This window comes from Amblyraja radiata, chromosome 9 (assembly GCF_010909765.2).
Source record: "Amblyraja radiata isolate CabotCenter1 chromosome 9, sAmbRad1.1.pri, whole genome shotgun sequence".
In the NCBI taxonomy this organism is placed as follows: domain Eukaryota; kingdom Metazoa; phylum Chordata; class Chondrichthyes; order Rajiformes; family Rajidae; genus Amblyraja; species Amblyraja radiata.
In genome coordinates this window covers 73,393,970-73,418,118 of record NC_045964.1, presented here as the reverse complement: position 1 = coordinate 73,418,118, position 24,149 = coordinate 73,393,970, and the positions used below count along the sequence as shown (strand labels likewise).

At 40.8% G+C, this 24,149-nt stretch overlaps 1 protein-coding gene across 5 annotated transcripts in view; it reads left to right on the top strand.

Annotated features, from left to right (window-relative positions):
- The window catches only part of unc79 (unc-79 homolog, NALCN channel complex subunit), a 199,382-nt gene that overhangs the window by 73,820 nt on the left and 101,413 nt on the right, over positions 1-24,149 (top strand). For 4 of the 5 annotated variants that reach the window (XM_033027737.1, XM_033027733.1, XM_033027732.1 and 1 more), the window contains exons 18-26: positions 440-661; positions 1,054-1,281; positions 3,647-3,800; positions 7,311-7,390; positions 7,488-7,636; positions 9,515-9,672; positions 14,770-14,951; positions 17,520-17,721; positions 20,559-20,738. In XM_033027737.1, coding sequence (XP_032883628.1) covers positions 440-661; positions 1,054-1,281; positions 3,647-3,800; positions 7,311-7,390; positions 7,488-7,636; positions 9,515-9,672; positions 14,770-14,951; positions 17,520-17,721; positions 20,559-20,738 — 1,555 coding nt within the window. The remainder of the gene's footprint in view (positions 1-439; positions 662-1,053; positions 1,282-3,646; positions 3,801-7,310; positions 7,391-7,487; positions 7,637-9,514; positions 9,673-14,769; positions 14,952-17,519; positions 17,722-20,558; positions 20,739-24,149) is intronic. The other variant, XM_033027736.1, reaches the window with a different exon arrangement.

Here is a 24,149-nt window from a genome sequence, read left to right as displayed (position 1 = left end):
CTTAAATCACATAGTTTTCCATGTGGCATGATGACTATTGCAAGATTGCTGTGAGGTCCTTTCCCACAATAGCAAATTATATGGCAGTTTGGAATAGGTTTGATGGCATCTGTAATATTCGGCGATTATCACCATTGCTTGGGGTACTGACAGAAATCCAATGCCTCTCCATGCAGCTTGAGTATTAGAGTTGGACTTCTACTGCAGGCATTTTTGCATGTCTTTTAGCAGCTGATTTAAAGTAGCATTTCTAAAACTTGACAACTTGTTGACCATTCCTTAGGAATAACAGGTATAACATTTATAGGTATAACATTTGGCCTGGGGGAAGCTGGAGAACAGAGATACAATTAAATGAAGGAAACTAAATGAGAAATGTGCATTTTAAACTAATTCTTTCTTCAATCGTTATCTTAATGAATACATTTTTCTCCTTTAGGTCAGCATTGTTTCAGATCCTGGTCGCCGAGGCCAGCATGTTACTCTCAGCCCATTTCTGAGCCCCTTTCGGAGCCCATTCCGTAGCCCAGTGCGCAGTCCATTCCGCAGTTGCTTTAAGAATTTCGGCACCGCAGGAGGAAGAAACAGTGACTTTGACCCTGATGATGATGAGATGAACTTGCCTTGCTTTATAATGATGTTTGATCTGATATTGAAACAGGTAATGATTTTGTTACTTCATTTCTTGAAATGGTGTATGTATCACAGATCATTTTGTGAGCCATGTATCACTATGCTATGTTTTGTGTCAGTCCTTTACAAATGAAATCCAGTTACTTCCAGTTCCTTGCCCTCTCCCAACAGCCATGTACTGTAAATATTTCCTTTGAAGCACTTATTCGGTTCCCTTTTCAATGCTATGATTGAATCTGTAATATTTGATTATCGCATTTGTCTTGGTGTATATGTTAGCACTTCTAAGACAAGATATTCAATGTTGTCATCATCAAGTTACTGAAAGCATATATTAGCAAAGTTATGAACATCATTGTAGATGCATTTAATCCATGACCAAACCAAAACCAATTAACTCTTTAATCTCAATACTAACAGATGGAATTGCAAGATGATGGTATGGTCCTGGATCTTGATCATGGAACATCCAAGGACATCATTTCCATTCTCAACAATGTATTTCAGGCACCGTGGGGAGAGTCTCACACTTGCCAGAAAGACGAAAAAGCTGTTCAATGCAATCTTTGTCAGTCCAGCATTTTGTGCTATCAATTAGCCTGTGAACTGCTGGAGCAACTGACACCAAAAGAAGAAATCAAATTGGTGGTAAGGAAAGGGATGGGGTATACTATAATGTGATTTTGGCAATACTTTAAAAAAAAAAGAGATTATTCCATAACCTTTGTTATTTTTAATGTGTTGCAGTTGTTTTATTCATTATTCATTATTCCATTAAAATTCCTGATGATGATGCCATGATTAGTTTTGGATCCTCTTGTTCTCATCCACAATCTTTCCCAATACAAATTATTCCTTCTGGTATGACCACTGTAATAACTCACTCAAGTTGTTGGGGAGCATACATGGGCATATCTGGTGTTGGGTCTTGTTCTTGCCTACCAGAACCATTCACTGCCACACGATCATCCAAAGATGGCCCATGTTTTATTTACTCTCAAACCTCTGCTTGACCCCTATCATGTCATTATAAACGTTGACAAATTATAGATGTGTTTAAGAAAGAACTGCGGATGCTGGAAAATCGAAGGTAGACAAAAATGCTGGAGAAACTCAGCGGGTGCAGCAGCATCTATGGAGCGAAGGAAATAGGCAACGTTTCGGGCCGAAACCCTTCTTCAGACTCATGGGGGGGGGGGGGGGGGGGGGGGGGGGCGGGGAGAAGAAAGGAAAAAGGAGGAGGAGGAGCCCGAGGGCTGAGGGATGGGAGTAGACAGCCCGAGGGCTGAGGAAGGGGTTCTGGGTCCCTCCATGGCCAGAGCGAGCAACACCGGAAATTGGAGGAACAGCATCTCATATTAGAAACATAGAAACATAGAAACATAGAAATTAGGTGCAGGAGTAGGCCATTCGGCCCTTCGAGCCTGCACCGCCATTCAATATGATCATGGCTGATCATCCAACTCAGTATCCCGTACCTGCCTTCTCTCCATACCCTCTGATCCCCTTAGCCACAAGGGCCACATCTAACTCCCTCTTAAATATAGCCAATGAACTGGCCTCGACTACCCTCTGTGGCAGGGAGTTCCAGAGATTCACCACTCTCTGTGTGAAAAAAGTTCTTCTCATCTCAGTTTTAAAGGATTTCCCCCTTATCCTTAAGCTGTGACCCCTTGTCCTGGACTTCCCCAACATCGGGAGCAATCTTCCTGCATCTAGCCTGTCCAACCCCTTAAGAATTTTGTAAGTTTCTATAAGATCCCATCTCAATCTCCTAAATTCTAGAGAGTATAAACCAAGTCTATCCAGTTTTTCTTCATAAGACAGTCCTGACATCCCAGGAATCAGTCTGGTGAACCTTCTCTGCACTCCCTCTATGGCAATAATGTCCTTCCTCAGATTTGGAGACCAAAACTGTACGCAATACTCCAGGTGTGGTCTCACCAAGACCCTGTACAACTGCAGTAGAACCTCCCTGCTCCTATACTCAAATCCTTTTGCTATGAAAGCTAACATACCATTCGCTTTCTTCACTGCCTGCTGCACCTGCATGCCCACTTTCAATGACTGGTGTACCATTACACCCAGGTCTCGCTGCATCTCCCCTTTTCCTAGTCGGCCACCATTTAGATAATAGTCTGCTTTCATGTTTTTGCCACCAAAATGGATAACCTCACATTTATCCACATTATACTGCATCTGCCAAACATTTGCCCACTCACCCAGCCTATCCAAGTCACCTTGCAGTATTCCGCTTGGGGAGTCTGCATCCTGCGGGCATGAACATTGAATTCTCCCAATTTTGTTAGCCCTTGCTGTCTCCTCCCCTTCCTCAGCCCTCGGGCTCCTCCTCCTCCTTTTTCCTTTCTTCTCCCCCCCCCCCCCCCCCCCCCCCCCACCTCCCATCAGTCTGAAGAAGGGTTTCGGCCCGAAACGTTGCCTATTTCCTTCGCTCCATAAATGCTGCTGCACCCGCTGAGTTTCTCCAGCATTTTTGTGTACCAACAAATTATAGATGACTAAATCATCCAAGTTAGAAGCCATTTGGCTCTGGTGCTTTCCCACTATACTCGTATATTTCCCCCCAAACACACTGTGCCAAATAGTTAGAACCTATTTCTACCTTTCCACCTTATTACCACCTTTCTACCTTGGTTGCACTACTACACTTATTTTCTACTAATTCACAAAACTAAAACTGTTCTTCTGACCCATTTCTGACTAAATTTGCCAACAACGTAGCATTCCTTTGTAATCACTACATTAAAGTATGTTTCCCCCAGTTCAGGTGTATCTTTAATCTTATTTCCAAATCAATGTCACTCTTCTAGCTTGGCCCTGCTACTATATTGTTGCAAAACTGTATGTCCATCACTATCCTTGTTTCTCTTCAGAATTACAAAATGTTACCAAACATTTGTACTTATCGTTCCTATAATGACTTGTCAGACCTTCTTCAGTTTGATTCTGCTCAATGATTGAAAAATATCACTTGTTGTGTAGCTAACGTCAGCATGCATTTGTTTTACATCAGGAACCCACTGACAGCTTTGAAGAAAGTATGGTATTTACTAGGCCTGAATTCACTATCGGTTTTGAAAGAGAAGATGACAATTCAAAAGAAGATGAAAAGCTAATTTTCAATAACGGATGTAAAGAAAATCTTGGTATGTAATTTTGGAAGTTTATTCAATTATGAGTAGTGGTGTGGGTCAAAAAAGTAAATAAAGGGGAAGCGTATTGAGACATCCAAGGATATTTTAAAATGCAAATAATTATCAAAATGTTATAATGGTATTAGGCTTTGAAAAGTCATTAGTAAAGTTAAAAAGGCACTGCAATGGTTTTACCTTGAAGGATATTGTAAAAATGCCAAATGAAAAATGTATAATAATAATAATAATAATAATAATAATAATAATAATAATAATAATAATAATAATAATAATAATAATAATAATAACCTTTATTTCAGACTCAAGGTCCAGACAAGGGACAACAATACATAAAAATACATTGCATATAAAAACATCATAAAATACATATAAAATCTTAGTATATCACATAAAAGCATCATAAATTATATATTATGATATATATCCCCCCCCAAAAAAACACAATACATGAATTAAAATCCAGAATAAAAAAGCATGATCAATGTCCTACAACGAGACAACGATACCAGTGTCTCCACAACTGGGATTCGTAGCGTGTAGTGCTAACCCTTATGTTTGACAAGGTCACAATAATTAGTTTTTTAGAGTCATTTATCCTGCAAATGAATTTATACATATGATTTCTTAGGATAGCTTCTAAAGTACTGACTCCTGCAGCCACAAACATATTACTGGCACTACACCATCTAGGTTTCCTTAGCAGTGTTCTCATGGCATCATTATATGCCACCTTTAGTCTCTGCATATTTGTCTTTCCATAGTTCGACCACAGGTGCACAGTGTGGAGTGGTGTGCAGTATGCTCTAAATAGCGACATCTTCACCACATCTGCACACGCACCAAATTTACGCAAGAGAATATTCACCTGTACATACAGCATGCATCGTTGCCTATAAATATCCTCATCATCTGTCATTTGTTCTGTAATAATATGCCCTAGATATTTTACCTTATTACAGACACTAAGATTATTGTCAGACAATATAAAATCAGGAAATTTTGGACATTTATCCTCTTTGGTTCTACAGATCATAACAGCACTCTTACTAGCATTATATTTAATATCATGTTCCACACCATACACAGAACATATAGTAAGGAGCTGCTGGAGACCAGCGCTAGATGGACTAAAGACCACAAGATCATCTGCATACATAATATGGTTCACTAAAATATTACCAATCACGCACCCAGTATTACAGGCTTTCAATTGTTTAGACAGATCATCAATATGTAGATTAAAAAGGACTGGGGACAAAATTCCCCCTTGTCTAACACCATTGCTAACCCCAAATGGGGCTGAGACCCTATTGCCCCATTTTATTTGCATAGTCTGGTGGGCATACCAGTAGATCAGAATTCTCACAATGTATTCAGGCACCCCTCTTTGACTCATTTTACCAAACAGCTCTCTGTGATTAACACGGTCAAACGCTTTGGAAGCATCAATAAAGCACATAAGGATTGATGAGTTTTTGCCTCTATATTTGTTTACAATCTCCTTTAGGGCATATATGCATAAGTCAGTGCCATGTTTAGCTTTAAAACCATACTGGTTATCTGTGGAGTTAACAAACTCATTTATTCTATCCAGCAGAACTCTTTCTAAAACTTTTGACAATATGCTGGCTAAAGCTATGGGCCTGTAATTATTTAGGCTGCCTACTTTACCAGCTTTGTCCTTAATGACCGGCACTAACAGGACAGACAACATTGAGTCTGGTAACAAGCCATGAATCATAAAGCCAGTAAAACAAATAGCAAGGAGAGGAGCTATCCTCATACTCGGATACTTAAGATGTTCAGCAGAAATATGATCAAAGCCACTTGCTTTGTTGTTGGACAGCTTGTTCATGGCATGATACACCTCATGTGACATAATCACCATTACTCTCAATATTGTCCACCCTATACAAGTCACCTTGGACACAGTTGAATAAAGTACTATAATGTTGTCACCATAACTCCGCGATATTAGCTGTTCCGGAGATTCCATCTACAGAGATGTTTTGCAACTGTTATGTGCTTTCACTTCTTTCCAAAAATCTGTAGCATTGTTACTTAGCAGCTTCATAGCCATGGAATCAGCCCTCATAGCTTGCTCATTTTTTACAGATGAAGTAAACAGCATACTTATATCTTATAATACCATAATGTTATAATGGTATAAGGCTTTGAAAAGTCATTAGTATAGTTAAAAAGGCACTGCAATGGTTTTACCTTGAAGGATATTTATAAAATTCTAGATGAAAAATGTATATAAACATTAGGGTTAATTTATGTAGTGAATATTGATATATTGTACAGGCACTTTTGAACTTGTTGAGGGTTGCTGCAATATATAGTGGTGGCACATTGGTGGTGCAGGTAGTACAGTGGTTTAGCATCTTCAATAACTCGGGTTGGATTCTGACTTGCAATGCTACTCTGTGTGAAGTTTGCATGTTCTACTAACCCTGTAGATTTCCTCCCAAGTGCTCTGGTTTCCTTCTACACCCTAATGATATACTCTCTGATACAAGCAACGGTGGGAACGTTTCATGGTAGGGGTGGTGGTGAGTCTAAAAAAGCATGAGTGAGAAAATAGGTGACAAAGAAATAATAAGAAGAATATGGTTGCACTGAGAACTGGGTTTGATTTGATTGGCCAAATGGCCTATTTGTACATCATAATAATATATGTTGTATCATATATTGAGTTACATCAAGGCGTGACAACAGGAGTGAATTTCTCCCTATTTTCCGATGTAATTTTGGAGAAATGATCTGAAAAGTCATTGAAACATTGTGAAATAATATTTCTTTTTTTTTAATGTTCTGAGGTTATAATGGACAAATTCAATGTTTACGAAGTGAATCAAAGATGGGGGTTGGGCAGGATTCCACAACATTACCAATAATATGAAAATATTTTGACGGAATGCATCTCAGCCTGGTATGGCAATTGCTCCTGACCACATGCAGAGAGTGGTGAACACAGCCCAGTGCATCATAGGCTCATCACTTCATACCATCCAACCCATCTTCATGTTGCTTAGCACCAGGAAGGCTAGAAGTATCATCAAGGATACCCGTTACTCTCGTTTGATCTAATGAGAACAAATTTACCATATACAAAACGCTGAAATCCCTCAATCTTGTCACTGTTCCAATAAATCTGTTTCCCCCCCGTTTTAGGACCTTCTGGGCAAAGAGCTCCGTCATTCCTTCATAAAAAGGATGATCCGGATTGGATGCAATCTTCCATTTGCGTTTCATTACAAGAGTCAAAGCAGCCTTGATTTTTTTACTCCAAGTATCTTGTATAAAAAATCTCTGCAATAATTATTCAAAGACTACTTGTTGGACATCCAATGAAAAAACATAATTTAAAATTGGCTCTCAACTAATATGAACACAATGTTTAATTTGATTAATAAATAGATTTTTAATTTAATTAATAAATAAATGTGATTCTTCACAAAAGCAGTGATTAACATTTTTAGTGTTTTTATTTAATAGAAGCAAAGCATGATGTAGAGCAAACATTTAATCACGAGCAACTACCTGTTACAATGAAGCTAATTTATACAATATTACAGGTAATAATTTTTTGATCTAATCAGTTATTCTAAATTCATATTACAACCCTGATGCCTTTTCATTCCCTGACCTTGCTAAATTTGTTTGCATCAACAGGAGATGTCAAAATGTGAGGAGCCAGACATTCTTTTCAACATGCTCAATTGTTTAAAAATGCTTTGCCTTCATGGGGAATGTTTGTATCTTGCAAGAAAAGAACATCCAAAATTTCTTGCTTATATTCAAGACAATATGTTGATTTCAAGGTAAAATTAATAAAATGTGAAATTATGCATTATCATTAACTGCTGGAATATATAATTTGCATAAAAATATTTCTGTTTATGTTTAGAAATAGTTTTTTTCTGCATGCTCATAATTTTTTTTGAAGGAGATTTAAATGGTTGCACTTGCAAAATTATACATTACACTTTTAATCTAAAATATTGGTATAGCATATGGAGTGTCAAGACCAAAGGTCATCTCTGCGATGTGATGTTAGATGAATCTGGGAGTATCTATCAAAAAGGTAGATAGTAGTTCAGCACTGCTCTCTGGTTGTGGTAGGATGATTCAATTGCTTAAAAATAGCTGGCAACTGAATTATCCTACCACAACCAGAGAGCAGTGCTGAACTACTATCTACATTTTTGGTGACCCTCGGATAGGGTTGCCTACTTTCTCACTTCCAAATAAGGGACAAAAGGTCAAAATAAGGGACAAATTTCCGACGGCAATTCGTTGATCGACTTGGCCGTGGCTGGGTGATTGATGAGTTGGCCCGGGTGCAGGACTGCACACAAAGCCCAGCCGGCGGGCCAGCTGAGGAGTTTTGGCCCGGGTGCCGGACTTTGTGCACGACTGGGCTGCCGACCGACGGGGCCACGGGCGAAGCACTGCTGCTGCACTCCATGGGTAGCACCACGTCGGGATGGTAAGGTGCGGCCGAACGCGGCGCTCCGGCTCGACAGTCCCCTCGACCCGAGTAGTAGCAGTCAAATACGGGCAAGGGCGGTCCCGTGTGGGACAAACCAATTAATGTTTCACAAAATTAATGATAACCTTTCATCAAGATTGAACAGTAATTAAATATCAGAAATAATCTGCGTGTGTTTGAAATCTGACGCTTAAAAAAGTTAGAGATTCTCAGCAGGTCATGTGACACGAGTAGATAAACTTGAACTGATTTGTGCTTGAAGCACCAAGTATTGAAGGACCATGGACCAAGGTGCTGGAATGTGGAATTAGGATAGGAGTTCACAGACTCAATGGGCCAAATGATTCCCTGTGTTGTAACGTTTCTCTTTATAAGATTCTAAAACATATGATGCAGTGCCATCATTGGCAATGATGGTAACTACATTGTGACTGGTTTATGTGGGTAATTTTCATTATAATTGCACATATTGGTTATAGTTGACAGCATGATTTAAGATTTTTTCATAACTTTTTGATCATTTACAACAGTGAACAACTTAATGTACAATTCCAGGTGTAGATGGAATTGAATGCTGTGTTAAATGGACCAGATCACATATTAAAGCCACACACCTTACTTACTGTCATTGGAAGTTACAAATATAAATTTGTCATGATTATTTTATGGCCATATCTCCATTTCGTGGGCATGGTCATAATTTAAGTTAGAAAACGCATGAACATTTGAGATCTTTACTATTTTATAGATAGGCATATGATTTTATTTAGAACAAGTGTGTAAACTTCATAGCTATCACATTTGCATATATTAATATTATCTAACATTTTCAATAAGATACTAATGGTTGATTAAACCAAGAAATCCACGTATTTTTGTTAAATGGATGTACAGATGTTGGAGATTGAGGAGCGATAGAGTTGCTGCCTTACAGTGCCAGAGACCCGGGTTTGATCCTGACTACGGATGCTGTCTGTACAGAGTTTGTATATTCTCTCTGTGACTGCATGGGTTTTCCCTGGGTGTCCTTGTTTTCACCCATGTTCCAAACTGTATCTCTAAACTAATCTAAACTAAACAGATTGAGTTCCAAAGTAACTAAATTATCTCTAACACAGAGAAGAAACTGAATGCATTATCTTGTGTTGGTATATTAAAAGAAATGAACATTCTATGCTAAATTAATTTTTGCTTTTGATTATTGCAGCTTGTGGAAAGTACTTAAGTCTGAGTTCTCACAGCTTACGTCTGTGGCCGTGCCATTGTTTCTCCATGCCCTTTCTCTTTCTCATGGTGCAGATGTATTTTGGGGCATCATCGACAGCAATTTTAACAGCAAAGACTGGAAGATGCGATTTGAAGCTGGTAAGTTGAAGATGTAAAATGTACAACAGAGTTTGTGGCAGTATAAACTTTTTAAAATTCATGCCGAAATCATAAACTTTTTAACTACAAAAGAACGATAAGATTAAAAATGTTTAGAATTATTTTAAAAGCTATAATTACAGAAACAAGTTGTCACAATTAAATTTAATGTTGCCATGGGGTTTGCAAATCTCATGGTTTTAGCATTCTTTCAGAAAGCTCCAGTGAGTCAGAGACATCCGCAACAGGAAGACTTATTTTGCTTTCTCATTGTCTATGAGTGGTCGGGAAAGTAAATTAACTTTGCAGTGAATTGACTGATAAGAAGGCTGCTGGTGCCAAATATCTAGCTGAAGCTCTAACACGACCTGGTGCAACTGTTGTCCATTACAAGGACCCAGACTTGCCTTAAGAGCAATTTGGGATTAATGCCATTGAAGTCTATATTTATCAGTGGAGCTCATGTGAACTGCATTTCTCCTACTTAACATTATGGACATTTCTACTTTGCTTGAATGGCATTTTTACACACTTTATAAATAACAATATTCCGAGTTAAGTGTTGCATTCACATAAGATTGACATTCATTCCAAATGCTTGGAAATGCAACATGACCTGCATTTAAATGTGTGTAGCCTGAAGCCACTTTCCATATTGCATACAATATACAGCAATGTATATATACAGCAATTTGGTGATGGTATATTTTCAGCCATGATCACATTAAATGACGGTGCTGGCTGGAAAGGCCGAATGGCCAACTCCTGCATCTATTGTCTATTGTCCACAATAATTTAATGAACTTTGACAACTTTTGTCAAAACCTTTCTCAAACTTGTAGCTGCAAAGTAACATTCTTTAACAATATGGCATGAAATGAAAATCAAATTGATTTTAATTTCATGTTATGATATTAAAGTGTAATTGGCAAAGTATTTATAAGCTGCAAACTTTATTTAAAATAAAGATTTGAGTGAATTCAGAAGCACTTACATTTGTTTGCATTAACCAGTACTTCTACATTCCACAATTGCACTTCCCAATCAATTTAGTAGTTTATCTTATCGGTTCAAACTCCACCCTGGAGACTAATTCTGATTTCCATGCTAATTATCCAATGCAATATTGTGACAGTACTGTAATATTGTAGAAAACAATGGCATACTGAATACTTTTTGATCTAGAACATAGAACATAGAAAATAGGCGCAGGAGGAGGCCATTCGGCCCTTCGAGCCAGCACCGCCATTCATTGTGATCATGGCTGATCGTCCCCTATCAATAACCCGTGCCTGCCTTCTCCCCATATCCCTTGACTCCACTAGCCCCTGACTCCACTCCCGCCTCACCCCCTTTGGCAGGCGAGGAATTAAAATTCAGTTGAATAACTCGCACACATTGTAAATAAGTGCAACTATCAACAATAATGGCAAACTACTCCTCGATTGTTGATTTTTAAAAAGTATCTGCCTTCCTTTTCCTGTTTGTCCTTTATGCGGTTAACTCTAATTGCTCCCAGAAATGGCCTATCTGGGTAAAACCACTCAGCATTTATTATCTCAATGGGGTTAGGTTAGGTAAGGGGGAGGTGCAGTGAGACCTGGGTGTTCTTGTACACCGGTCACTGAAAGTTGGCGTGCAGGTACAGCAGGCAGTGAAGAAAGCTAATGGAATGTTGGCCTTCATAACAAGAGGATTTCAGTATAGGAGTAAAGAGGTTCTTCTGCAGTTGTATAGGGCTCTGGTGAGACCACATCTAGAGTATTGTGTACAGTTTTGGTCTCCTAATTTGAGGAAGGAAATCCTTGTGATTGAGGCAGTGCAGCGTAGGTTCACGAGATTGATCCCTGGGATGGCGGGACTGTCATATGAGGAAAGATTGAAAAGACTAGGCTTGTATTCACTGGAGTTTAGAAGGATGAGGGGGAATCTTATAGAAACTTATAAAAGGACTGGACAAGCTAGATGCAGGAAAAATGTTCCCAATGTTCGGCAAGTCCAGAACCAGGGGCCACAGTCTTAGAATAAAGGGGTGGCCATTTAAGACTGAGGTGAGAAAAAACTTTTTCACCCAGAAAGTTGTGAATTTGTGGAATTCCCTGCCACAGAGGGCAGTGGAGGCCAAATCACTGGATGGATTTAAGAGAGAGTTAGATCGAGCTCTAGGGGCTAGTGAAATCAACGGATATGGGGAAAACGCAGGCACGGGTTATTGATTTGGGGACGGTCAGCCATGATCACAATGACTGACGGTGCTGGCTCGAAGGGCTGAATGGCCTCCTTCTGCACCTATTTTCTATGTTTCTATGTTTCTAAGCATTGGATTCAAATATTGCAATGTTGCTTCCAGCAGAGAAGATCTTATAATGTTTTCCTCATCAATAATTAAGGACTGTTGACCAAATTGGGAGAAGTGTGCCTCAGACTAGTTCGGCAACAGAATCATACTCTCACCCATTGTTGAAGGCTCCTCTATTGCAGTCATAGTGTCCCATCAGGACAGATCATCTCAAATGGTGACATTGCTCAAACAGATGTCTCTTGACATTGGGTAAACTAGGGGTAAAATAAAACTTCCTCTGATTACCATATATCAGCACTTCTGCAATGTGATACGATATTATACGATAAAACTTTATTCATCCCCGGAGGGAAATTGCTCACAACATACAAGGTACACAAAAACTTGAAATTAAAAGTGAAAACAAAAAGACAAAGACAAGCGACTGTTGTCTGGCTGCTGTGTGCACAGCACCTTCACCGGAACAAATGAACAAACAAACACAGACTTATCCCCTGGGCAGAGAATTCTAAACTAGAGTGCCCCCCCCCCCCACACCAGGTCCCCCTTTGTTGTCACACCGTCCCTCACGGCGGTCCCCCCATGCCGGGTTCTCATTGTCTTCCCCTCCCCCCTCATGCTCATCGACCGCGAGGCTCCGATTGCCGCCAAGGCCTACGTTGACCCTGAGGTCCAAGTCGCCGCCGAGGCACCCACTGCCGCCGCCGAGTCTACCACTGCCACCGTCGACGCCGATGCTCCCATCGCCGCCATTGTTGAGGCTCCATCGGCCCAGACAGGCCTCGCCTTCCAGGGTCACCGCAGTTCCCTGGGAGGCCTGTGAGGCGAGTCGAGCCGACCGGGGCGCGTTCCAGTCTTCGGTCGTCATCGGCGCGGTTGTTCTCCACACTTAGATGACATTTGATAGGAGCACTGTCAATACGGCACAGTAGATGAGTGGAGACTTCAATGATCAACAGTGAACAAGATTGTATCTTGAAGATAGTGCTCCTAAACTGAGTTTGTGATAGGGAATGAATGAACCAACACAAGGGGTAAACCTACATGACAGGGTAATTGTTACTTAAAGATGAACGTGGAAAATACATGTCTGTGACAGTTATGATGGTAGTTACTATTTAGAGATACAGTGTGGAAACAGGCCCTTCGGTCCACCGAGTCCATGCCAACCAGTGATTCCCACGTATTAACACTATCCTACACACACGAGGGACAATGTATACACCAAGTCAACTAACCTACATGCCTGTACGTCTTTAGAATGTGGGAAGAAACCGAAGATCTCGGAGAAAACCCACGCGATCACGGGGAGAATGTACAAATTCCGTACAGACAGCACTGGAAGTTGGGATGGAACCCGGGTCTCCGGCGCTGCAAGCGCTGTACGGCAGCTGTGCCACTGCTGCGCCACTGTGGCTGCCCGTTTGACGGTTATGATGGTAGTTACTATTCTCAGTCCTTGAAGAGGCAAAGCTGCGTCTTTACATTGAGGATACTTCTATCGTGTTGAGTGGCACTACCATTGTGTTAAATGGGATTTATTCAGCAGTTGAATTATATTTCAGCATAATCTGTAACCTTGCGATCCTGGAAAATCCCTCACCATTATTATCAATGTTAATCCGGTGGACACGTTCTAATTTAATGAAAAATATAGATGGGCAAACTTGGAGCATCAGCTGTACAAAAAGAAATATTAATATGGCCAAGTTACAATGCTGTACGACATGCTTTGTAATCAATTTGTTCAAACCACTTCTTCAGGTTTCCTTCATCGTAGAAGTATGTTTTCAGCTAATTTAATTCATTGAACTGACCTGATGGACCTCCAACTATCATAAACTTTGTAAGAGATTTGACTCTTAATTATTGGAGTATCTTCCTCTTGATGTCATTGACTGCAGTTATCAGATTTTGAACCGAGGTTTAATGAGGTTTGAAGTTGAATAGTCTTGCACACCAGAGCTGAACATCATTGATCTATGCATTGATGCATAGTTGATTACAAGAAATTGCAGAGAAGTGTGAATGCAGCCTCCCCTCGACTTCATCTCTACCTCATGTTGCCTCAGGAAAACATCCAACAGAATCAAGGACCACTCATATCCCAGTCATTCTCTCTTCTCCCCTTGCCCATTGAGCAGAACATACAAAGGCTGGAAAGCACATTCCACCTGAATCAAGAACTGTGCTTTCCCTGCTTTTATCAGACTCTTGAATGAGACTTTCATACACCAATCCACCTCATTGCTGCCTTCAAACTTTGAACCCCCACTTTCCCTATAGCCATCACACTAGATCCTGCACTCTGTTCATTTCTCTCGCACCTCCTGATGTATGGTATGATTTGCTTCGATAGCATGTATAACAGAGTATTTCACTGTTTATTGGTACGTGACAATAATAAATCAATCATGAAATAATGGCAATATCTTTTGTCATTTTGATGAAGATTAAGAATTTTATGTCGACAGGAGATACTTAGACAATTTCCCACATTTCCAGTGTTGTAATTACAGTTCAGGTATTGTACTCTGCCCAGAATATTGCTTGCTCTCAAACTATCCATTGAACTTAGTTGTTTCTTTATATGATATGCAATGAATTGAATTGGCTGACGATTCCACCATCTTTTTTATGTATATATCATTGCATATTAAATCACAAATATTGTTAGAGCATTGGTGCTTATTATTAAATGCTTTTTTGTAACATAATATATCGTTATTTAGTTTTGACTTTTCTCCTGTTTTTGGTAGCAATTCAGTGTTATGCTGTTTGTTTTATATATATAGTGGAGAAAGTGGTGGTTCTATGCAGATTTCTGGACATTCAATCAGTCTCAAAGAACCATGTGTTGAAGTACTCTCTGGCTCATGCCTTCTGCTGTTTCCTGGCTGCAGTCGAAGATGTTAATCCAGCAGTGGCAACAAGAGCCAGGCTTCTGCTTGATTCCATCAAAAGGCCAGCTTTACAAGTCAGTTAAAATTAAAATATTGCAGTGTTTCATGCTTTCTTTTTATATTCTTTAATTTCTGGTTGTTACAATGGTCAAGCTAATAGTATTCACAGAGGAAAGAAAATGTATTTTGCTGCAATTGTTAAACGAGCATTAGCTGCCTGTTGTAGTCATGGAGTATGGAAATGGGCCCTTCAGCCTAACTCGTCCATGCTTACCAAGATGCCCTATCTAAGCCAGTCCCATTTGCCTTCATTTAGCCCATATATTGGGGAGCACTGCACTTGGTCTATTAACCCTCTAAAACTTTCCTCTCCATGTACCTGTCTAAATGTCTTTTAAAAGTTGTCATTGTATTTGCCTTAACTACTTCCTGTGGCAACTTGTTCCACATACCCTCTTTGTGTGAAAAATGTTGCCCCTCAGGTTCCTTTCAAAAATGTCCCCTCTCACTACAAAACTATGCTCTCAAGTTCTTTATTTCCCCCATCTATGTGCCTCATTATTTCATACATCTCTATAAGATCACCTCTCAGCCTTCTACGCTTCAATCAATCAAGTCCTAGCCTGGCCAACCTCTTTCTATAACTCAGGCCCTTGAGTCCTGGCAATATCCTCATAAATGTTTTCTACAGTCGTTCCATCTTAATGACATGTTTCCTACAGCAGTGTGATCCAAACTGAACGAAACATTCCAAGTGCAGCCTCACCAATGTCTTATATAACTGTAACAGAACTTCTCAACTTCTATACTCAATTTCCTGACTGATGAGTACAACATGCTAGAAGCCTTCTTCATCACCTTCTACCTGTGATGCACTTTCAGGGATCAAGATACTTGTACTCGTAGCTCCCTCTGTTCTACAAAAGTATCCAGGCTGTTCCATTCACTGTGAATGTTCAACCCTGCTTTAACTTCCCAATATGCACACCTCACAAATAACTGAATATAAACTGAACTTGCTATTCCTTGGCCCACTTGCCCAGCAGATGAAGATCCTGCTGTAATTTTTGATAACCACCTTCAATGTCTATGATACCTCCTATTTTAGTGTCATCTGCAAACTTTCTAATTATGCCTTGTTCTAATGTTCTAATCCAATCTTTGAAATGGATGACAAACAGCACCGATCACTGAGGTACACCACTAATCACAGACGTCCAAAAAATAACCTTACACCACTACCCCCTTCCAATTCTCCATCCTGTCTGCTAGTTCATCCCGGATCCGATGCAATCTAACCTTCCAGTGCCTCTCATTCAGATCCATTAAAAGGCTATTCAATGATCAATGTCTCCAGGATGCTCCCACACTGACACACCTTCTTCTTGCCAGGTTAAATTTCCATTAGGACCACCCATTTCTGGTAGGACTATCTATGTGCAGGAAGGAACTGCAGATGTTGGTTTAAACTGAAGATAGACACAAAAAGCTGGAGTAACTCAGCGGGACAGGCAGCATCTCTGGAGAGAAGGAATGGGTGACGTTTCGGGTCGGGTCTGAAGAAGGGTCTCGTCCCGAAATGTCACCCATTCCTTCTCTCCAGAGATGCTGCCTGTCCCGCTGAGTTACTCCAGCTTTTTTTGTCTATCTTAGGACCATCTATGTACTGGCTCAAAAAACTCTGATGGACGTACTTTAAAAAAATGTACTTCCTCTAAGCATTTCACATTAACATCATTCCAATGAATACTGAGGAAGTTGAAATTCCCCACCACTATTATATTTTTACATTTTTGTCTTGATAGTTTTTAGCATTAACCCTGGGGCCCACAAAAGCTCATAGGTTTAATGTAAACAAAGTCAAGGAAATCCCTGCTCTCCAGCTAAATAATAAATTAATACTCCTTGATGTTAAGCAAAGAAGATATGAGTTAAACAAAAATATAGTATACTGGTAATGGACTGTCAAAATCCACCAATCAAGGCGAATTGGTTGATATTTTCTGACTGACTCTTACAGGTTCTAACTGACAGACCAAGCTTGTAACTTATGGATCGAACAACCATAAGAAAGTCACCTATTGACCCCCACTCCCTCCCTTCAAATTATCTATCCACAGTGAGTGGAAGAAATCACTGAACAATCCTTGTTAAGACCAAGACCAAGGCACCCTCATTATGAAGAGTAGACAATAGATGCTGCTGCACCCGCTGAGTTTCCCCAGCAATTTTGTGTACCCTCATTATGAAGACATTGTTTGGTGTACAAAATAATTATACTGCTGTGTTAAGTTCTGACTAAAGAGATGTCTAGTGGTCTCAAGTTAGACAAAAATGCTGGAGAAACTCAGCGGGTGAGGCAGCATCTATGGAGCGAAGGAAATAGAACGTTTTGGGTCGAAACCCTTCTTCGGACCTCTAGTGGTCTCAAACTGTGTCTACCTCTAGTAGTCTCAAACTGTGCTTTCGGGAATACTTTCTGCCAATTTCATTGACAGAAATGTATGCAACTATTGCTGTTCCTTTTAGGGTTTGTGAACTCCTCAAACTTCAGCATTTTCAGAGGGCCTGAAATTCTGTGCATGTACAAATATGGATATGTCTTTGTGATTAATCTTCAGTTTTTATTTACTGTCATGTAGGGCCTCTGTCTTTGTCTCGACTTTCAGTTCGACACTGTGGTGAAGGATAGGCCAACAATTCTTAGTAAATTATTCCTGCTGCACTTCTTAAAGCAAGACATTCCCGCTTTAAGCTGGGAGTTCTTCGTCAACAGGTTTGACACTTTATCTCTGGAAGCTCAACTTCATTTGGATTGCAATAAGGAATTTCCCTTTCCTACAAGTAAGTAAAACATTACTGATTTGATCATGACGATGTTTTTCCTTCTGCTTTAGGTTTAACGCCATGAGATCTCTTCTTTTTGCATAACATTGTCGCCTTAGGGCAACTGCTAGGTTTTGCTGGGCGTTTTTTTAATGTTGTTGCTTGCACAAAAATCAGAAGATTCTAAGTAAGAGCAAAAGAGCAAAAGATAAGAGAAACTTTGCTGGTGCACAGTCATCAGTCAAAAGATTGGATCACTCTACATCAGAGTAGGAAAGACATAGGAGCAGAATATCAATTTAATTGTCTTGCCATTAAGAATTGACTTGAGTGCACAGCAGAATACATGTGCTGAAATTAAAAATGACATTTACGTGTAGCTGGAGATTTATAGTTTTCTGGAGCTATCTTTTATGTGGTTGTTATCATAATTTTAGTTATAAGGCGCTTTCTCATGTCTTACATTTCAAAGGACTCTGAACAAGTAGTCTGGAAGCAATAGCCATAATCTTCCAGCAGTATTGCAGAGGCACCAATAAAATTGCTAATCTCCTATTGTATGTGATTGAATGAGATATTGCCAGGAAACTAGAGCTTGTGGCTGAATATTTCCATTGGTGTCCTAAATTCCATCTGCAAAAGCTTTGATTTGGTGTTCCATCCGAAGATCACCACCTATCTCAGAATTAAGGCCTCGATTCAGCACTGAAAAATTGCTTTGTGATCTCGAGCTTAAAATCTTCTAACCCGGAGGTGAGAGTGTTCTTAGGCAAACTAACATAGCGGCTAAACTGGCAATGCTATTGCCACATGCAGCAGAATGGAGCAGAGCAAAGCAGTCCAAGTCTGGTATTTCCAGTTGCACTTCATTTCAAGCCAGTTTTCAGAATTACCTTTTCTTGCCATGTGAAGTTAACCTTTGTGTGGGAAGGAACTGCAGATGCTGGTTTAAATCGAAGGTAGACACAAAATGCTGGAGTAACTCAGCGGGACAGGCAGCATGGTGTTAAAGAAGGAACTGCAGATGCTGGAAAATTGAAGGTACACAAAAATGTTGGAGAAACCCAGCGGGTGCAGCAGCATCTATGGAGAGAAGGAATAAGCGACGTTTCGGGACGAGACCCTTCTTCAGACTGATGTCAGGGGAGTGGGGGGGACAAAGATGGAAAGTAGTCGGAGACAGTAAGACTGGTGGGAGAACTGGGAAAGGTGAGGAAATGGAGAGAGAGGGAAAGCAAGGGCTATTTGAAGTTGGAGAAGTCAATGTTCATACCGCTGGGGTGTAAGCTACCCAAGCGAGATATGAGGTGCTGTTCCTCCAATTTGCCCTCACTCTGACAATGGAGGAGAAAGGTCAGATTGGGAATGGGAGGGGGAGTTGAAGTTCTGAGCAACTGGGAGAGCAGGTAGGTTAAGACTGACTGAGCGGAGGTGTTCAGCGAAACGATCACCGAGCCTGCGCTTGGTCTCGCCGATGTAGAGAAATTGACATCTGGAACAGTGGATACAGTAGATGAGGTTGGAGGAGGTGCAAGTGAACCTCTGCCTCACCTGGAAAGACTGTTGGGGTCCTTGGATGGAGTCGAGGGGGGAGGTAAAGGGACAGGTGCTCCATCTCCTGCGGTCGCAGGTGAAAGTACCCGGGGAGGGGGTGGTTTGGGTGGGAAGGGACGAGTTGACCAGGGAGTTACGGAGGGAACGGTCTCTGCGGAAAGCAGAAAGGGGTGGAGATGGGAAGATGTGGCCAGTAGTGGGATCCCGTTGGAGGTGGCGAAAGTGTTGGAGGATTATATGCTGTTAATTCATATATATTATAGGAAGTTAAGCTTTTTTGTATTTCCTCATTCTTGTCACTCTGGTACAATTATATGAAAATAATGAATATGCATCGAGTTGCACCAAGAGTTTGACAGGACATAAACGTACCATTCGACTCAACTGGTCAATGCCTTTGCAGCAAGTTTCCGTGCATCCACTTCATCTATGCTTTTCCCCTCAACTATTCTTTTTATTGGTGACTTCCATAATAGTGAGTTTAACCTGCATTTTCTTTTGTATTTCCTGATGTTTTATGTTCATCGTCCTTACTTTTGATATTCTACTTGAGTTGAAATGATTTAGTCATAGAGTCATACAGCATGAAAACAGGCCCTGCAGCCCAATTTACCCATGCCGACCAACATGCCCCATCTACACTAGTCCCACCTGCGTGCATTCGACCCATGTCTCTCCAAACCTATCCTATCCATGTACCTGTCCAACGTACCTCTGTCCCCTGTCATTAATTTTTCACATATTTTATTAATCACATCATAGTATTTGTTTTTCTCTGGTAAAAGCTATTTTTTTAGAAAACATTTTCAGATGGTTATAATGTCTGAGCCCTGATATCATCTGTGTCATGCTTAAGTGTTAGTATAATCCTTTTTAGAAGTGGAGTACACCTGTACTTTAATCAGGGTTCTTTCAAGTTAAATGTAAAGGGCCAGTCCCACTTAGGCATCATTTGCGCGTCCCGCAGGTGGCGTGCGAAGATTTTGTGAATCCCAAAATCTTGGGGCGCCACGCACGACCGCACGTCACTACCGACGTCACCACGCACCAAGCGCGCGTAATGCACACCATCGTGACGCATAAATTATGTCGCGTAAATGTCACACAAATGACGCCCGAGTGGGACAGGCCCTTAACTCTTCGCCTTTTTAGTTCAGTACCTCTGGAGATGAACCCCTGTAGCGTGCTTACATATGATCTGAAACACATTTATCTGGCATGAAAATTTTGTAAAATACCTATTTTAAAATGTCTCCGTTTGACCAGATACCTTTTCATGCTTGAGTTTGTTTTCTCTCCAGCTATAACTGCTGTAAGGACAAATGTTGCCAACCTAAGTGATGCTGCCGTGTGGAAAATCAAACGTGCTCGCTTTGCACGGAACCGGCAGAGAAGTGTGCGTTCCCTTAGGGACAGCGTTAAAGGACCAGGTGAATCAAAGAGAACGCTTTCTCTTCCAGAAACGCTAAGCACTAAACTGCGTAAGTTTCCTTTAACTGTAAATTACAGTCTCATTAGTGAATTTTATTGGATGCATTTTAAAAACTGGTCTTTCTGTGGAATAATATTTAAAGTAACCACTGACGTGCAATGACAATAAAAGATATATTATTATTATTATTACATTGCAAAGTATTCAAATGTTATCAGTGTATGCTTGCATTTCCACTTTGCTACTTTTATCTAATGGTCCTAGCCATGTATGATATCTAAATTATGCATATTTAAAAATAGACCAAAATTAGGAGAGAATTATTGTGGCACAGTTACGCAGCAGGTAGAACTGCTGCCTCATGTCCAGCGATCCTTGGCCAGTCCTGATTTGTCCATACCTCTTAGAAAATGCAAGTTGGTGGATTAGTTGGTGCTGTAAAGTTGCCCCCACAGACAAGTGGTAGAATTTAGGGAGAATCTTGATGGGAATGTTAGGAAAATAAAATGGGATTTGTGCAGGATTAGGGTGAATGCGTGCATGATGATTGGCATGGATTAGTGGGATGAAGGACCGGTTACGATGATGTGGTGGCTCTTTGAGAATGAGACTGCTTTGTAATCTTTAGATGCAATAAATGACGGACAGTGACATCAGTTGTAACTTAATTTCAGTTTTAAAATGAATTAAGTGTAATTTCCTCGTAGACTGCCAGAATAATTGTGAAGGATATAAGTGAGTGTAATATATATTTTTTCCAACCCTCCAATGCAAATTATTAGATCATTATGTGTGATTTTCAATTCCCTTGATACTGCACAATAGGATTAATTTGAAACAATGTCAGTTTTCTTGAAGATGGACACAAAGTGCAGGGGTAGCCGCAGGTCTGATAGCATCTCTGGAGTAAAAGGATGGGTGACGTTTTGTGTCGGAACCCTTCTTCAGACTGAAAGGGGGTGGGGGGGGGGGGGGGACTAGAAGTAGGTAAAGGCCACAACAAATAAGATCTGGCAACAGATGACTAAGGAATGGTGGAGCCCATAATGGTACATTGGTAGCTGGGGAAGAGGTGATAACAAACTAACAGACTAAGAGATGATAACAATCTAACAGGTGATAACAGACTAAGAACGATTCAAACTACAAGACGTCAACGGCGGACCAGGCGGACAAAGTTATCTTGAACTCAACGGCTGTGAAGGCGGATGATCTCTGCAACAGATCTATCAGCTCCAATTGTCTTGGTTGGCCTAAATGGTGGCCGACTAGGAAAAGGGGAGATGCAGCGAGACCTGGGTGTCATGGTACACCAGTCATTGAAAGTGGGCATGCAGGTGCAGCAGGCAGTGAAGAAAGCGAATGGTATGTTAGCTTTCATAGCAAAAGGATTTGAGTATAGGAGCAGGGAGGTTCTACTGCAGTTGTACAGGGTCTTGGTGAGACCACACCTGGAGTATTGCGTACAGTTTTGGTCTCCAAATCTGAGGAAGGACATTATTGCCATAGAGGGAGTGCAGAGAAGGTTCACCAGACTGATTCCTGGGATGTCAGGACTGTCTTATGAAGAAAGACTGGATAGACTTGGTTTATACTCTCTAGAATTTAGGAGATTGAGAGGGGATCTTATAGAAACTTACAAAATTCTTAAGGGGTTGGACAGGCTAGATGCAGGAAGATTGCTCCCGATGTTGGGGAAGTCCAGGACAAGGGGTCACAGCTTAAGGATAAGGGGGAAATCCTTTAAAACCGAGATGAGAAGAACTTTTTTCACACAGAGAGTAGTGAATCTCTGGAACTCCCTGCCACAGAAGGTAGTCGAGGCCAGTTCATTGGCTATATTTAAGAGGGAGTTAGATGTGGCCCTTGTGGCTAAGGGGATCAGAGGGTATGGAGAGAAGGCAGGTACGGGATACTGAGTTGGATGATCAGCCATGATCATATTGAATGGCGGTGCAGGCTCGAAGGGCCGAATGGCCTACTCCTGCACCTAATTTCTATGTTTCTATGTTTCTATGTTTCTATGGTTCCCTTGCCATTGGAAAGAGTTGGTTGATTTGTGAAGGACCGTGTGCTTCTTGGAGTGCAACATCAAGTACACGTTAAACAAACACACGCACAGGTGTCTTTGTTCTGTGAGCTGCAAAGCCAGGATTGGACTCATAAGCGACCTCGAGGAATAGCCACGATGATAACAAAGGGATACAGGAATGCAGACAGAGGACCTAGTATGACGACTGGGAGTGGGGGGAGGGAATGCATGGATTACTTGAAATTAGAGAAATCAATGTTCATGCCACTGCCCAAGCGAAATATGAGGTGCTGTTCCTTCTCAAATTGACAATGGACCATTCACTTTAAAGAGCAATTAGGGCCCGGTTATTAATGTTGGACCTAGCCAATAATGCTTGTATCACATGAATGAATAAGTATTGAGTCATATAACCATAAAACCATATAACAATTACAGCACGGAAAACAGACCATCTCGACCCTTCTAGTCCGTGCCGAACACATAATCTCCCCTAGTCCCATATACCTGCGCTCAGACCATAACCCTCCATTCCTTTCCCGTCCATATAACTATCCAATTTATTTTTAAATGATAAAAACGAACCTGCCTCCACCACCTTCACTGGAAGCTCATTCCACACAGCTACCACTCTCTGAGTAAAGAAGTTCCCCCTCATGTTACCCCTAAACTTCTGTCCCTTAATTCTCAAGTCATGTCCCCTTGTTTGAATCTTCCCTACTCTCAGGGGGAAAAGCTTATCCACGTCAACTCTGTCTATCCCTCTCATCATTTAAAGACCTCTATCAAGTCCACCCTTAACCTTCTGCGCTCCAAAGAATAAAGCCCTAACTTGTTCAACCTTTCTCTGTAACTTAGTTGCTGAAACCCAGGCAACATTCTAGTAAATCTCCTCTGTACTCTCTCTATTTTGTTGACATCCTTCCTATAATTAGGCGACCAAAATTGTACACCATACTCCAGAATTGGCCTCACCAATGCCTTGTACAATTTTAACATTACATCCCAACTTCTATACTCAATGCTCTGATTTATAAAGGCCAGCACACCAAAAGCTTTCTTTACCACCCTATCTACATGAGATTCCACTTTCAGGGAACTGTGCACAGTTATTCCCAGATCCCTCTGTTCACCTGCATTCTTCAATTCCCTACCATTTACCATGTACTTCCTATTTTGATTTGTCCTGTCAAGATGTAGCACCTCACACTTATCAGCATTAAACTCCATCTGCCATCTTTCAGCCCACTCTTCCAACGGGCATAAATCTCTCTGTAGACTTTGAAAATCTACTTCATTATCCACAACCCCACCTATTTTAGTATCATCTGCATACTTACTAATCCAATTTACCACACCATCATCCAGATCATTGAAGTACATGACAAACAACAGTGGACCCAACACAGATCCCTGTGGCACCCCACT